Source organism: Camelus bactrianus, chromosome 9 (genome assembly GCF_048773025.1).
Source record: "Camelus bactrianus isolate YW-2024 breed Bactrian camel chromosome 9, ASM4877302v1, whole genome shotgun sequence".
Lineage (NCBI taxonomy): Eukaryota > Metazoa > Chordata > Mammalia > Artiodactyla > Camelidae > Camelus > Camelus bactrianus.
Genome location: NC_133547.1, coordinates 29,376,431 through 29,390,318, shown reverse-complemented (window position 1 = coordinate 29,390,318; position 13,888 = coordinate 29,376,431). Strand labels below are relative to the sequence as shown.

The window sequence follows — 13,888 nt, the reverse complement described above, 5'->3', positions numbered from 1 at the left end:
CAAGTTCCACAAAGAAGACACAAGCCAACTGCTGCTATACCCAACTGGGGTGGCCTTCACCTAAGAGCCCCTCCCAGGAGATGGAGTGGAAATCATCATTCTTGCAATTGTTTGACCTCAGCCCATGGCTCACTTCCTACATCCATTCCCACTTCTGCTGGAAGAACAAAGGATTGAAAAGGAACGCAACGCTCAACATGGTAAAAATATAATGCATTAAACAAGACCCAAATAATCAACAGAAGAAAAACAGTAAATAAGACAAGAATAACTGCAGTTGAAGAAGACAGCCAATCCAAGGGGACTCTGCTGGTACACCCGGAGCAAAGCGTTCTCTCCCCCGTCTGCAAAATCCCAGCACTGCCCGGGCGCGGTCACAAGTTTTGTAGGGTCACCTTGGCAGCCAGACAGCTTAACAGAATTATGAATTTGAGTCCTCAGGAAATTAAGTAAAGCACCCATTTGGTTCATGAATGACACATTTCAGTAAGCTTTAGTAACGCATGAAGCACTTAATTGATTGGTAAAAAGCCGTTAGTTGTATGAGAAAATGAAAATCCATAAAATTCTGTCATTTGCCATAAGAACTGAAGAAAGAACATTCTCGAATGTTCAAACAGTTTGGAACCACAGGAAGAGTCCTGTGGCCCCTAGAGGGTTTCAAACCTAGGGGAACACTGATCTAGAGTCCCCATCGGTGCTGGGACAGATATCTGTGCCCTCCATGGACAAGACACACGCACTTAGGGACACAGCTCCATGAGGAGCCGTGTGTGGACCATAAGGGAACAATGAGGAACAGGCCACCCCCGCCCACGGGTCAGCCTGCAGAGCCCCACACGGGAACGTCGCAGTCAGGCTCCTGGACAGTGCGGGCGGGGAGGGAGAGGGAGGCTGCAGGAGCCCCTCCCTGAAAATCTCCGAGAACAGCCAGGCAGCCCCCCAGAAGCTTTGACACAGACCCTCCTGAGGGGAGGAGGTGGGCTCCAACCACCCTGGCTAGCCTCTTCTGGATTTATAATTGCACGAGCCAGTCTTCACTCTCTTCGCTGTCCCCACACCTTTCTTGTCCTCCTCTGCAAAAATCTGCCTGTGACCAGCCCCACTCAACTGCCAGTACCTGATGTTTCTAGAGCCTGGCTTGGACAGGTGCTGAAGAGACCCCCCCCCCCAGACAGTTCTGACTTCTTCTCTGGCTGTTTCAAATGCACAGGGGTTCAAGGCTTGGGTCCTAGAGGCAAAATAGATATGGATTCAAATCCCAGTCCTGCCACTAACTATGCGCCCTCTCTAAGCCTCGGTTTCCTCATCTATAGATTGGGGACAGCCATCTCAAGGGGCTGCGGTGAAACTCACAACTGCTCCCACACAGGGCAAGTGCTCAGCACCCAACTAGCAACACAGTGAGTGCCAAGAGCCCACAGCTGTGGGCGGGTGACCCCCGGTGGGTGCTCAGTGCTCAGGCCTGACAAATCCAGCCTCTTCTACGAAAGCTCTCCTGGTCATCAAATCCAAGAGCCTCCCCGACTACCAAGACTCCCCTGTCCTGAACTTCACAGTCCTCATTCCAGCACATTCCGTCGTATCAAGGTCTCATGCAAATGCCTCACACTGTCCCCACTCCCCAGATTAGCCTGTCAGCTCCTGGAAGGCCTGGCTTTGCTTTATACTGACTCTGATCACCACAGTCCTCTCCCCCATTACACCTGGTTCAAATGGTTCCAATACAGCAAAAATAAACAGTTGTTGGATAAATAAATGTACGATGTGTGCACACGTAATATTTTCAGCTAAACACACAATTGGTATTTATGATGCAGGGAGAAAAGTAGTGAGAAATGATGAGATGTGGGGTTTCACTCCCCGCTCCCCGCCCCCTGCAAGTGAATTACTGCTCAGCCTGAAGCTGGGGGTCCACAAAATGGGGCAACTGCCACCAGCCTCCCTCCCAGGACTAGTGAAGACAGAGTAGGCTTTTAAGCAGCAATGGTGAAACACAACCAGCTCCCTGATGTTAAGTAAAGAGGAACACATGGGGTCTGATGGTGACAAATGCATCTCATTCTCGTTCAGCATTTCCCAGCTCCTTCTGCACAAAACTAGGAAAATAAAAAAATAAGCCTCAACTCCTTTAAATCTGATTTCCAGAGAAAATCTTTTCCTGGCAACTCATTCCAGTGCCAGGAAATTTTTCAAGAGGCTAATCTAAATTCCTTCTTTCACCCTAGGCTCGCTTTCCTTTGCCCACTGCCAAGTGAGGTGGACAACAGCTCCGACCGTCATTGCACAAGAATTGTCTTTATTCTCACAAATCTTTATTTCCCTCTGTTCCAGTGGTTGGTCTAGACTCCAGGCGACCTTTCCCTGCCCATCAATATTCACATCACTTCCTTCACTTTCTTCTCCATTCTTTGTCCTCCTCTTTCTCAATTTCCTAACCCGTGGGCTTCCCAGCAGCGCCCACATCAGCAGGCACCGCCTACTCCTCCGGGAACCACCTCAAGTTCCAGTTGCTCTGACAGCTGGTGTAGCCAAGGCCGCGCGCTCTGGCTGCACGACCAGAATTCAAGGGACCCACCCCTGTCTGCAACCCCGATTCACGGTGAGCTGGACCCTCAGGGCTGGCTGAGCCTTTCTGTGATTCAGGGCCACTCATTGCCCGTGTACGTCTGCTGTGAGGATTCCTCCCCTTTATAATGGTAATTTTAGTGTGGTTAAGACTAACACTACTTACGATCTTGGGAACATTTTGAACTTCTCAAAGAAAAGGTACTGGGTTAATACAAGGTGCTGAAATGTCAGAATGCAGAAAATATGTCCCTTAGGACAGCAGGGCAGAGAAAACCAACACGAACACGGTACAGTGTTTCAAATGTGTTTTTCAAATGACAGTGGCTTTCAAATGTGTTTGGGCAGCAGGGTCCTGTCTTCAAACGAACCCTTCAGGGGCACCCCACTCCCAAACCAGGGAAAGCGGAGCTTCTCGGGCGGCAGGCTGGTGGTGGCAGCGGCGATACAGGCCCAGGCCTACCTGCCCTCCTCCTCCTCACCCATTTCTCTCCCCTCCTGCGATGGTGGTCCCTGCAGCATCCACAGGGAGCCCCTCGCTTCCAGGAGGCAGGGAAGGAGGGACACGGAAAGAATCTGAACTTATGTCATACAGTGAAGGGATGGCAACTCAACTTTAGGGCCCCATGGGACCATGTGGCCAACATATTTGTATATCAGTGGTCCCACTGCTTTGTCTTTCTGGTCTGTTATGTTTCTAAGCTTGATCTTCATGTATGCGTAGTTTATCATAGTGTGTTTTTGTAATGCATCTCAAAATCTTTGTGAAATAAGTTGGTGTCTGGATATGTACACACAGTTCTAGGAGAGAGAGGCTGGCATATGACACTGTGACAAGACACTCTAGGGTCTGGCCTGACCTGCTACATGACCACCATTCTCTATGCTATCTTACTGTTTTATGCGTGCTGGCTTGAAGCAATCCAAGCGAAAAGTAAATACACTCTAAAATGTGTTCCAAGATTCTCAAGAAGGGCCTTAATAACAGGGCTTTACTACAAGAGCATGATGGCCTTCCCAGAACAATGAAAGGTATTCTTAATAGCACTTCCAAGATATTAAACATCCATGCTATAATTACTCCCTTTACTTCTACTGGTACATTTATTAGGAAGACGGGCAACTATAAGAAGTGCTTTTCTAAGTGAGATTTCTGTGAACATTTAAATTGTAAAATGTCCTGCTGACTTACAAAAACACTGCTTTGTGTAAACTTGACTAAGGGTTATTAAAATTTCCCAAATTAAGTACAGAAAAACAAAACATACGTTTAAAGTTCATTCAACTTGATAGACTCAGAAGAAAAAAATTTGAAATTCAAACAAAGTATATAATTTTTCTGATTTTTAAAGGAATATTTATAGCTTGAAAGGGAAGGGCTGGTAAAAGATTGAAAAAATATTAGGGAAGCAATTCTTTTCCTATTTCAGGAAAATTACAGTTCTCAGAGAAGATACTGAAAACTAACTCTCAGCTTATATACATGCATTGTGTAAGGGTTTCTAAAGCCTCCTCCCCTTTTTATTTCTGAAAAGATGCACAGATTTGAAGCATGGCATTAGTGACCGAAGGTTCTGAGGTAAAGGTCCGCAAATTACAGCCCAGGAATCAGATCCACCAGGCAGCCTGCTTCCTCGGGCCAGAGCTAAGAATAATTTTCACATCTTAAATATAGTTGGAAAAAAATCAAAATAAGAAGCATATTCCTTGACATGTGAAAAATATAAAACTCAAATTACAGTGGCCATACGTACAGTTTTACTGAAACACAGTCATGCCCATCCATTTACACCCTGTCTAGGGCTGCTTCCCTGCCACCACAGCAGGGCCACGTGTTGCCACTGACACTGATGGCCCCAAAGCTGAGAATATTTACTCAGTCAAGCCTCTTACAGAGGAACTGGCCAACCCCTGACCTATGAGATGGCGCCCACCCGCAGGCCCCTCTGAGCACCCCTGGGGGAGACGTACCTGGTTGAGGTGGCACAGGCATTTGTCAAGACACCAGAAACAGCAGCCGCAGCATCGGAACACGCACCTGGACCACGCGCTGTGCTGTAGGGATCGGGTTCAGAGCCAAAGGGACAGAGTCAGAGACAGCACAGGAAAGCAGCAAGCAGGCGGTTTCTGCGAACTCGCACTCACTGTGTTCCCACTTGGAGCCCCGTGTACCTGGGGAAGCGGCACAGTAGTTCTCAGTCGGTACGGGAGAAGCCCTTCTGCTTTGCATACGCTGCTCCTGCTAATTGCTATCATTGCTACTACCGATGAGTGAGGTTTCGCTAATGCTAGGACTGCTGTTGACTTCAGCAGACAGGGAAATGAGTCAGCCCGTATTTACTAGCGTGGGTGAACTAGAACTCTGGTTCTAGTGGGAACAAAACAAAACAAAACAAAAACCTTTTCTTCCCTCTTCATCTTCCCTTCAGTGTCTTCAATTATAAACTCTGCTTTTCAAACCAAAGCTTATATTCATGAAAAATTCACACCCTAGGGACAATAAAACTAACGCACTGTGGATACTGGTTATGTGCCCACATTAAAAAGAAGAAAGAATCAAGTTTAATTTTTTTTTTGAAATAAATCCAATAGTGAACTTTTCAGGGCTAACTTTCAAGGGATAAATTAGTCCTTTGAAATAGAACTTGTACTTGTGTATAACTCAAGAGTGAATAATTTAAAAAAAAGTGAATAATTTAACGAAACTTGTTGGGGGGCCGGGGGAAGGGGTGACTGAATGTGTTCTACCCACCGCCCAGAACCCCCTCGCCTCAAAAAACTCCCTGAAAACAATCCTGAAATAGTTCTCCATGAGGACCCCAGGAATAACTCAGCCTTATATGGACATTTTCTTGTCCTGGTGTTAATTTAATTGGGTGAAACTTGATCTGGATACTTCTCAGCCTGGCTGTGGTTGTGAATGAGCCATTTAACGGAGGAAAGATCTCATAGGGGCCGTGTAAAGTGTTTAAATTGTAGGCACAGCGCTGGGCTGTAAGGCTGCCACGGAAGACCTTTTTTTTTTTAACCTAAGAAAGGACACATTTCTCCAACAGTGACATCACTGAAAGGGGATTGGCGCCTTGGGCCTTGTGGGATCTGGGGTTTGATAAACAACATTTTAGACCTCCGCTGGGAGGCTGGCCCATTGACTTCTCTTTTAGATTTATGGAGACTGTTTCCCAAAGAGTTTAAGGTGCCTAGGTCTAGGGGCGAGAGATCGTCCCCTACTGCTCATTAACTTACAGTGACCTATTACTAATGCATACACACACACACATACATACACACGAATATATTTAATACACAATTAACCATAGGGATATATTTAAGAATTAAAAAGCTATTCTGTTCTTTCAGAAGTCCTTCTCTAAGAGTCCTAAGTTTGAAGGATCAACTTCAAAATGCATGGACCAGAGGAGCCACACTTGTCCTCGCTGTGTGAGTGCCTCTTCAAGCCACAAACATGTGCCAAGCAACAGTTCAATAGAAATACAAGAAAATACTCTATGATCAGGGGCAATGGCTTAGCACACACTGCAAGATAAGGAAGCCAGATAATTTTATGTGAAATTCAACCAATTGTTCCTAATTGACATATTAATATCAAATTTTGATTATGGACTTAAGAAATATCAACAATTCATATTTCTGCTTAAAAGAGCAAACAAAAACAATTTTAAAGTATAATTATAAATCCCAGCATAAAACTTCCCCAATTTACTACGAACACATACTGATACCCAAAAGGTTGGACATGTACATTCGTCTGTTAAACTCTAGCCAAGTCATCGAAGCTGAGGTGGAGATGGGAGGGGAAGGAGGGAAGGTTAACACTGTGAGAACAGAAATGCTGGGAAAAATCCAAGCTTCCCTTGTTTGGTAAGACAGAAATACCATGAGAACAGCTGTTTTCCTGGTGTTTTGGTTTCCACTGGCATTCATAACCAAATGTGCATGGAAATAAAAACCAGGGAGGGGAAAAACCCCAGGCACAAAAGCCCCATAGTTTTCTGTCTTTTGAGTCGAGATTTAGGGCAGCTTGCCCACTTCTCACTATTAAGCATGCGCGAGTGTGCACGCGTGCACACACACACACACCCCCCCAGTAACTTCCCTTGGCACCCTCCAGGAAACACAAAATGCAGGGAGTATTTTAGTATTAAAGCAGAAACAAATACTATTCTTATCTTAGAGTATATTTGTCTTTCTATAAAAAAAATAGCTTGATAAATATCCATTACAACTTATTTAAATTTCATCTTAAGAATTCCTCCCATTTGTTCAGCATTTAAATAAGAAGGAAAGCCAGCAAAGAGAAACACTCCCTCCCCACACCACCTCTGCCACCATGTTGGAGAAAATCCAAAAAACAAAACTCTGAGCAAAACAGGGATTGGGGACAAAAAGTTTGCAGGGGGTGGGGTGGGGGGGTGGGAACTGAAGAACACTGGAGCTTTCTGAATGGCCGCTGCCACAGGTCACATTCCTTTCCGGGGACCCAGGGTAGTTTTCCAGTGATTAACTTTTCTGTGACCCAAACACAGAGTGCACTGTTTTAAGGTGCTGCCTTACCTTCTCTTTCAGCGTGTTATAGATGTACGTGAGGATGGTTCTTGGAATCCTCACCACCATGATTAAAAATGACCCTTTTACAACTGTTCCCTGATGGTAGCAGAAAAGGGTGGAGAGAGATGAAAGGATGGGGCGATCAGGAGGGTCATTTTTATTTCTGGGAACAGACAGAAAAAAAAAGACAGCATTTTAAAAAGGCTATTTAGAAATAAACAAAAAACTTCTCTCTGGTTCAAATCAACTACAGTACAACAATTCAGAAACCATGATGCCATCCGCGTTTGGCAAAATTTTTACACTCCTTGGTAGCTAACGTTAAGTGATTTCTAGGATGAAGTTAATTCCTTTTGGTGGCACTCAGTGTTACAGACAGACATGGCACAGGAATTGTTAAAAATACTGAAAAGTTAAAACAAACATGTTTTCCTCTTTGCAACACCTACCACCTCCACCAGTCCTTTAAATGGCATATTGATCCCATTTTCATTTTCAGAAGTTTAATTACATAATCATCCCCAAGGTTTAAATTACACACACAGCATATGTAAATATCGCCAGTACTAGCTGGGTGATTAAAATCACCACCAAATCACATGACCAGGATTGGCAGCCGGAGAGGTACCGGCTTACAGTGCACGGAGGGAAGGCTCTGGCTTCTGCACAGCTCCAGGCTCCTGAAATCCAGCTGATTCCTACTCTGCTCTTTAAAGGTCACTTCACTGTGAATCATTTACGGGACTCGTCATGACACAGCTCCCAAGAATGCAAAAGTCTGTTTCACAGGCAGGAAAAAAAAAAAAGTGAAAAAGAACAGAGCGGGCACAGCCTTCACCCTACCCCAAACCTGAAAGATAAAGCACAGGAGGGAGGGCTGATGCAACCCCTCCCAGACCCTCTGATGCCAGTTCTAGAAAATGAGGCCCTTTCCAAGAAGCTACTTCACTGATTCCAGGGGAAGCCTGCTTCCTTCATAACGGATTATTCTGCAACTTGCTCTGGTTGCTAATAAGTCACTATGAATTAAGGGTTTGACAAGAGCCTAGGTTTTGAGGGAGGAAACGGAATGCAGCCAGAAATGTTTCAAGAGTTGGCAATGGCCGTATTTTGCTGTTACTTAAATCATCCAGGAAGGAAGAGAGAAAGGAAAGTAATATTGGAAGCAGAATAATTGCAACGCAGTTGTCCCGCAGAAAGGGCGACGTGTGTTTCAACTCAGTTTTGCTGGAAATAGGAAATACCAGGCAGCTGTCGCTGACAGGAACTGATTTTGATCTGATGAACCAAGGGCAGCCCCGCCAGGAAAATCGTACCCATTTTCTCCCTTTCCTTATTATTGTTATTTTTTTTTTAAAGGGAGAATGTTTACTTTTCCATTTGGGAGATTTATGGGCCTTAGAGCATCTTACGGTGCTCCAGAGGGGGTGCGGGAGGGGAGGGCAGCACCTGCTTCCCATCTGGTCGGGAAATAAATGATTCACAGGCCACTGTGAATGGGGCCGTGGGGGCTGGTCCTGCAGGTACTGGCGTTTGGGCTTAGGCACCAGCTGTCTGGGGTTCCAGGCATGGGGTGAACCATTCCAGGCTGAGGAGCGTCTGCGTGTCTTGACTGCCCCCGTCCGTGTCGCACCCAGTGCTGCCTCCAGGGCTTCCCTGGGACAAGAGTAGAGGGTCTGAAGCTGAGTTAACATATGACGAGAGAGAGACCCTGGGAAGGCGGCCAGCTCTCAAACCAGGCCAGCCTGCGGAGCCGGGAGTCACTCAATACCCGCCCTGAGAACGAAACACCGCCCCGCACATAAAGGCCAGTCAGTGCAGGTTCTCTGAGCCCCACCTTCTCTCCTTAGACTCTTTTCTGTGTTCAAAGGTAATGTCACCCTGCCACCCGTGCCCTGCGAAGTACGTGGCTATGGCCTTCACCTCTGTTTCCTTCACAACCAGCAAAACCTACTTTTAGGAGGAGGCTCTGATTACACCTGGTGAGGCCGAAACTAAGACTTTGGGATGGCGGTGCAGCGTGGGGCATGTGGGGCAGCTGAGTGATGGGCCTGTGAGGATGCTAAGGCCTCTGGTCAGGCCTGCACTTCCAGGGAGTACTGCATGCTGAGCACCTTCCACTGGATTCTGGGGGTGCTGGCAACTGGAAGACCCTGGGCAGTGTGAGAGACCAGGGTGCGCCCCACACACCCAGCTCCACTTCTTTGAAACCTGTGGCTGCGCTGAGTGCTGAAGGTGCCCGGCCCTGTGCGAGGGAGCCGGGCCTCCAGGACACTGCATCGCTCAAGTCACTGAGCAGAGGCTTTAACGCTCCCGTCCGTCTGAGTCCGTGACACCTCTGGGTCGTGGCACAGAAGTGATGCTTTGTAACTACTATTCGGACAACAGAGCCTAGGTCGAAGCCAGCAGCCACTTCAGGGTCCTAGAGGCAAGCTTTAGCTCTGGGGAGATCCAGCCTGGTGCTCACTAAGAACCCTTCAACAGGATGGAAAACTCATTGTGTGCTGAGGCTCTTGGACAGGGACCAGGCCACGCAGGCTGGATGGGCTCCCGTGTCAATCTGGTCCTGAGCACAGGAGAACGGTGTGGTCCCCACAGAGGCCTTGTCCTTTCCTGGTACTTCTTCCAGCAAGATCACTGCAAGATGGGGTTGGGAGGGCTGTCGGGAGGCTGTAAGGTTCATCTTTCCAACCCCACAGAAAATGGAAACTCCTTGTTATGGAGAACAGGCCTTGGCAGCTCTCGTCAGGCTTAGGGAACTCAAGGGTCTCCCACCTAAGTTCCTTAGGCTCTGCCATGAGTCCACTGCCTCACTCCTCCCTTAGCAAATCCAAGGCAGCTGGAAAGCATCTTTGGTATATTTGCAAATATGATGAAGTCATGCTGCTTCCGTGTCCCTTCTCCAAGCTGAGCGGTTGCTGGTTCCTGCCTATCACACCCCAGCCGCATCTTTATGGCTCTCAGTTGACTCCTCTTCTAGCAAATGGTTGCAAAAGGGAAATTATACAAGTTGCCCATATCCTGGGACTTGATGGTCTTTGTATGAACTCTCCAGCCCTCTTACTGCTTAAATGGATGACAGAGATGAATGCACTCTGCCTATGTTTATTCCTCTCCCTGTGTGCAGGCGAGACCATGAGATGAAAGAATTGTGAACCCTGAGATAAAGGAAAACCTTGAGGTTTCAAAATTAGGCATGCAGTTAAAAAGAATGCAGAACTCTTTAATAAGTGAAATAGTAGTGCTAAAAATAAACCATGCATTTCATTTTAAATTAGTTTATTTTTATCAAATATGTGAAGTATCTTAAAAAGTCAAATCGTACTCCTAGGTGTAACAGGAGAAGCAGCAGTTTTTTTCCCCACTGCTAATTTTCTCTCCCTAGAGGTAGTATTTTAGCTGTTTCTTCTGGAACTTGCCCTCACACTTCTAAATTACACGTTCTCACGGCCATTTCTTGATTTTTCAGCCTCAGAGACTGTCTACCGACTTCCTGCGATGGAAGATGCAGGTTTAGTTCTCCTACACGGCCTAAACTCCCCTACGCGCTCATTTTCCCACTCCCTGCTTCTCAATTATACTGAAATTTTTAATGTTTTTTTTCCCAGCCTTTTTGAGATATAATTGACATACAACATTATGTAAGTCCAAGGTGTACAATGCATTGGTTTGACACACATATATTGCAGAATGACGGCCTCCACCACCTCGTGTAATTACCACTTCTTTTTTGTGGTGAGAACACTTAAGATCTACTCTTTCAGCAACTTTCAAGTGTATAGTAAGTCTCACTAACTACAATCATCATGCTGGCTATGAACTTATGCTTCTAACCGCAGGTTTATACCCTTTCACAATGTCTCCCCTTTCCCCCTACACCCCAGCCCCTGGTAACCACCATTCTACTCTGTTTCTATGAGTTCAGCTTTTTTAGATTCCACATATAAGTGATATGATCCAGTATTTGTTTTTCTATGACTCATATCACTCAGCATAATGCTGTCAAGGTTCATCCATGTTGTCACAAACGTCAGGATTTCCTTCTTTCTCGTGGCTGAATAATCTTCCTTTATCTACACCACATCTTTTTCATTCATTCACCTGTCAATGGACACTTAGGTTGCTCCCATACCTTGGCTTCTGTGAATAATGCTGCAACAAACACGGGAGTGAAGATCATTCTGCAAGATCCTTTTTCATTTCCTTTGGATATACACCCACAAGTAGGATTGCTAGATCATATGGTAATTCTAATTTTAGTTTCTTTAGGAACCTCCATACTGTTAAACTGTTTTTCGTATTTGCTGTACCAATTTACATTCCCACCAGCAGGGCATAAGGATTCCCTTTTCTCCACATCCTTGCCAACACTTGTTACCTCTTGTCTTTTTGATGTTAGCCCTTCTAACAGGTGTAAGGTGATACGCATTATGGCTTTGATTTGCAATTCCCTGATGATTAGTGATGTTGAACACCGCTTCATGTGCCTGCTGGCCATTTGCATGTCTTCTTTGGAAAAATATCTATTCAGTTCTTCTGCCCATTTTTTAACTTTTTTTTTTTTTTTTGCTATTGAGTTATATGAGTTCTTTATATATTTTGATATTAACCTCTTACCAGAAATATGATTTACAAATACTTTCTCCCATCCCATAGGTTGCCTTTTCACTGTGTTGACTGATTTCTTTCCTGTGTAGAGCTTTGTAGTTTGATGGGGTCCCACTTACCAGTTTTTGCTTTCGTTGCTTGGATTTTTGGTATCATATTCAAAAATCACCTCTAAGACTGATGTCAGGGAGCTTCTCCCTTATGTTTTCTTCTAGAAGTTTTATAATTTCAGTTCTTATGTTTAAGTCTTCAAACCATTTTGAGTTAATTTTTGTGAATAGTGTAATGTAGGGGTAATTCTTCTTCATGTGGTTATCCAGTTTTCCAGTACCATTTACTGATGAGATTATCCTTTCCCCTGCCTGGAATCTCAATTCTCTTCCACAGATCTGTGAGTCCATTTTTATGCCAGCGCCACACTGCTCTGATTACTGCAGTTTTGTGGTATAGTTTGAAAACAGAAACTGTGAGGTGTCTAGGAATGCTCTTCTTTCTCAATTTTGCTTTGGCCATTTGGGCTCTTTTGTGATTCCATACAAATTTTAGGATTTTTTTTTCTATTTTTATGGAAAATGTAATTGGAATTTGGATAAGGAATGCATTGAATCTATAAATGCTTTTGACTAATATGGATATTTTAACAATATTAATTCTTCTGATCCATGAACACAGGAATATCTTTCCATTCATTTCTTTAATATCTGTCATCAGAGTCTTATAGTTTTCAGTGTACAAATCTTTCACATCTTTGGTTAAATTTATCTGTAAGCATTTTATTGTTTTGGATGCTATTGTGAATGGAGTTGTTTTATTTCTTTTTCAGATATTTTGTTGTCAGAGTATAGAAATGCAACTGTCTTCTGTATGCTGATTTTGTATCTTGCAACTTTACTGAATTCATTGATCAATCTAACAGTTTTTTGGTGAAGTCTTCAGGATTATATATATATATATGTAATATCATGTCATCTGCAAAGACAATTTTACTTCTTCCTTTCTGATTTAGATACTTTTTTTTTTCTTTTTCTTGCTTGATTGCTCTGGCTAGGACTTCCAGTACTATGTTGAATAGGAGTGGTAAGAGTGGGCACTCTTGTCTTGTTCCTGATCTTAGAGAAAAAGACTTTCAATCTTTCACCATTGAGAATGTTTTAATGTTTACTGTTTACATTATCAGTACATAAATAACATTGACAACTGATCCAAATGGTATATTCTGAGTGTATTTCCTTTTTTGTACAACTTTTGTTTTTTTCCTGAAGTTCGTAACTGTTTCACAATTTTTTTATTTGTGCAGTTTTCCATAGGCTTCACCAAAGTATAAATCTTTTTTCCATATGTTCAAACATACCAGATGTCCTCTCAGTTCCTCTTCTTTTCTTTTCTTTTCTTTTTTTTTTTTTGGAGACATCTCTCCCGGAGCCCACTCCTCCATGGATGTTTTCTATACCTCATCAGTAGCTACCCTCCTGGAAATTCCTTCCTCTTCTTCACTGTGTTGGAGCTCATTTCCTGAAACTCATGTTTTCCTGCCTGGCTTACTCATTAGTTTCAGTGGACAATGGATGTGGGAAGAAAATCTTTTGGGATGTTGCATGCCTGAACAGGACTCCATTCTCCTTTACCCTTGACTGATAGTATGACTAGGTATAGAATTTGAGGTTGGGAATAACCTTTCCTTAGAATTTCGACAGCCTTGTCCTACTGTCTCCTTGGTTCAGAGTTGCTGTTAAAGATCAGATCCCATTCTAGTTCTTTTTAAATTTAATTTAATTTTTTAATTGAAGTATAGTTGATTTACAGTATTATGTTAGTTTCAGGTGTACAACATAGTGATTCCATATTTTTATAGATTATACTCCATTAAAGCTATTATAAAATATTACCTATATTTCCTGTGTTGTACAATATATCTTTGTAGCTTATTTATTTTATACATAGCAGTTTGTACCTTTTAATCTCCTACCCCTATCTTGGTACCCCATCCCCTTCCCTTTCCCAACTGGTAACCGTTAGTTTGTTCTCTGTATCTGAGTCTGTTTCTATTTTGTTTTATTCATCAATCTGTTTTATTTTTTAGATTCTACATATATGTGATAACATACAGTATTTGTTTCCCTCTAACTTATATTATGGCTAATAT

General features: G+C 43.9%; 1 protein-coding gene across 1 annotated transcript in view; it reads right to left on the bottom strand.

Moving 5' to 3' along the window:
- The window catches only part of SLC44A3 (solute carrier family 44 member 3), a 62,082-nt gene that overhangs the window by 20,224 nt on the left and 27,970 nt on the right, over positions 1-13,888 (bottom strand). The window contains 2 exon segments of the mRNA XM_045513216.2: positions 4,540-4,623; positions 7,144-7,300. Coding sequence (XP_045369172.2) covers positions 4,540-4,623; positions 7,144-7,300 — 241 coding nt within the window.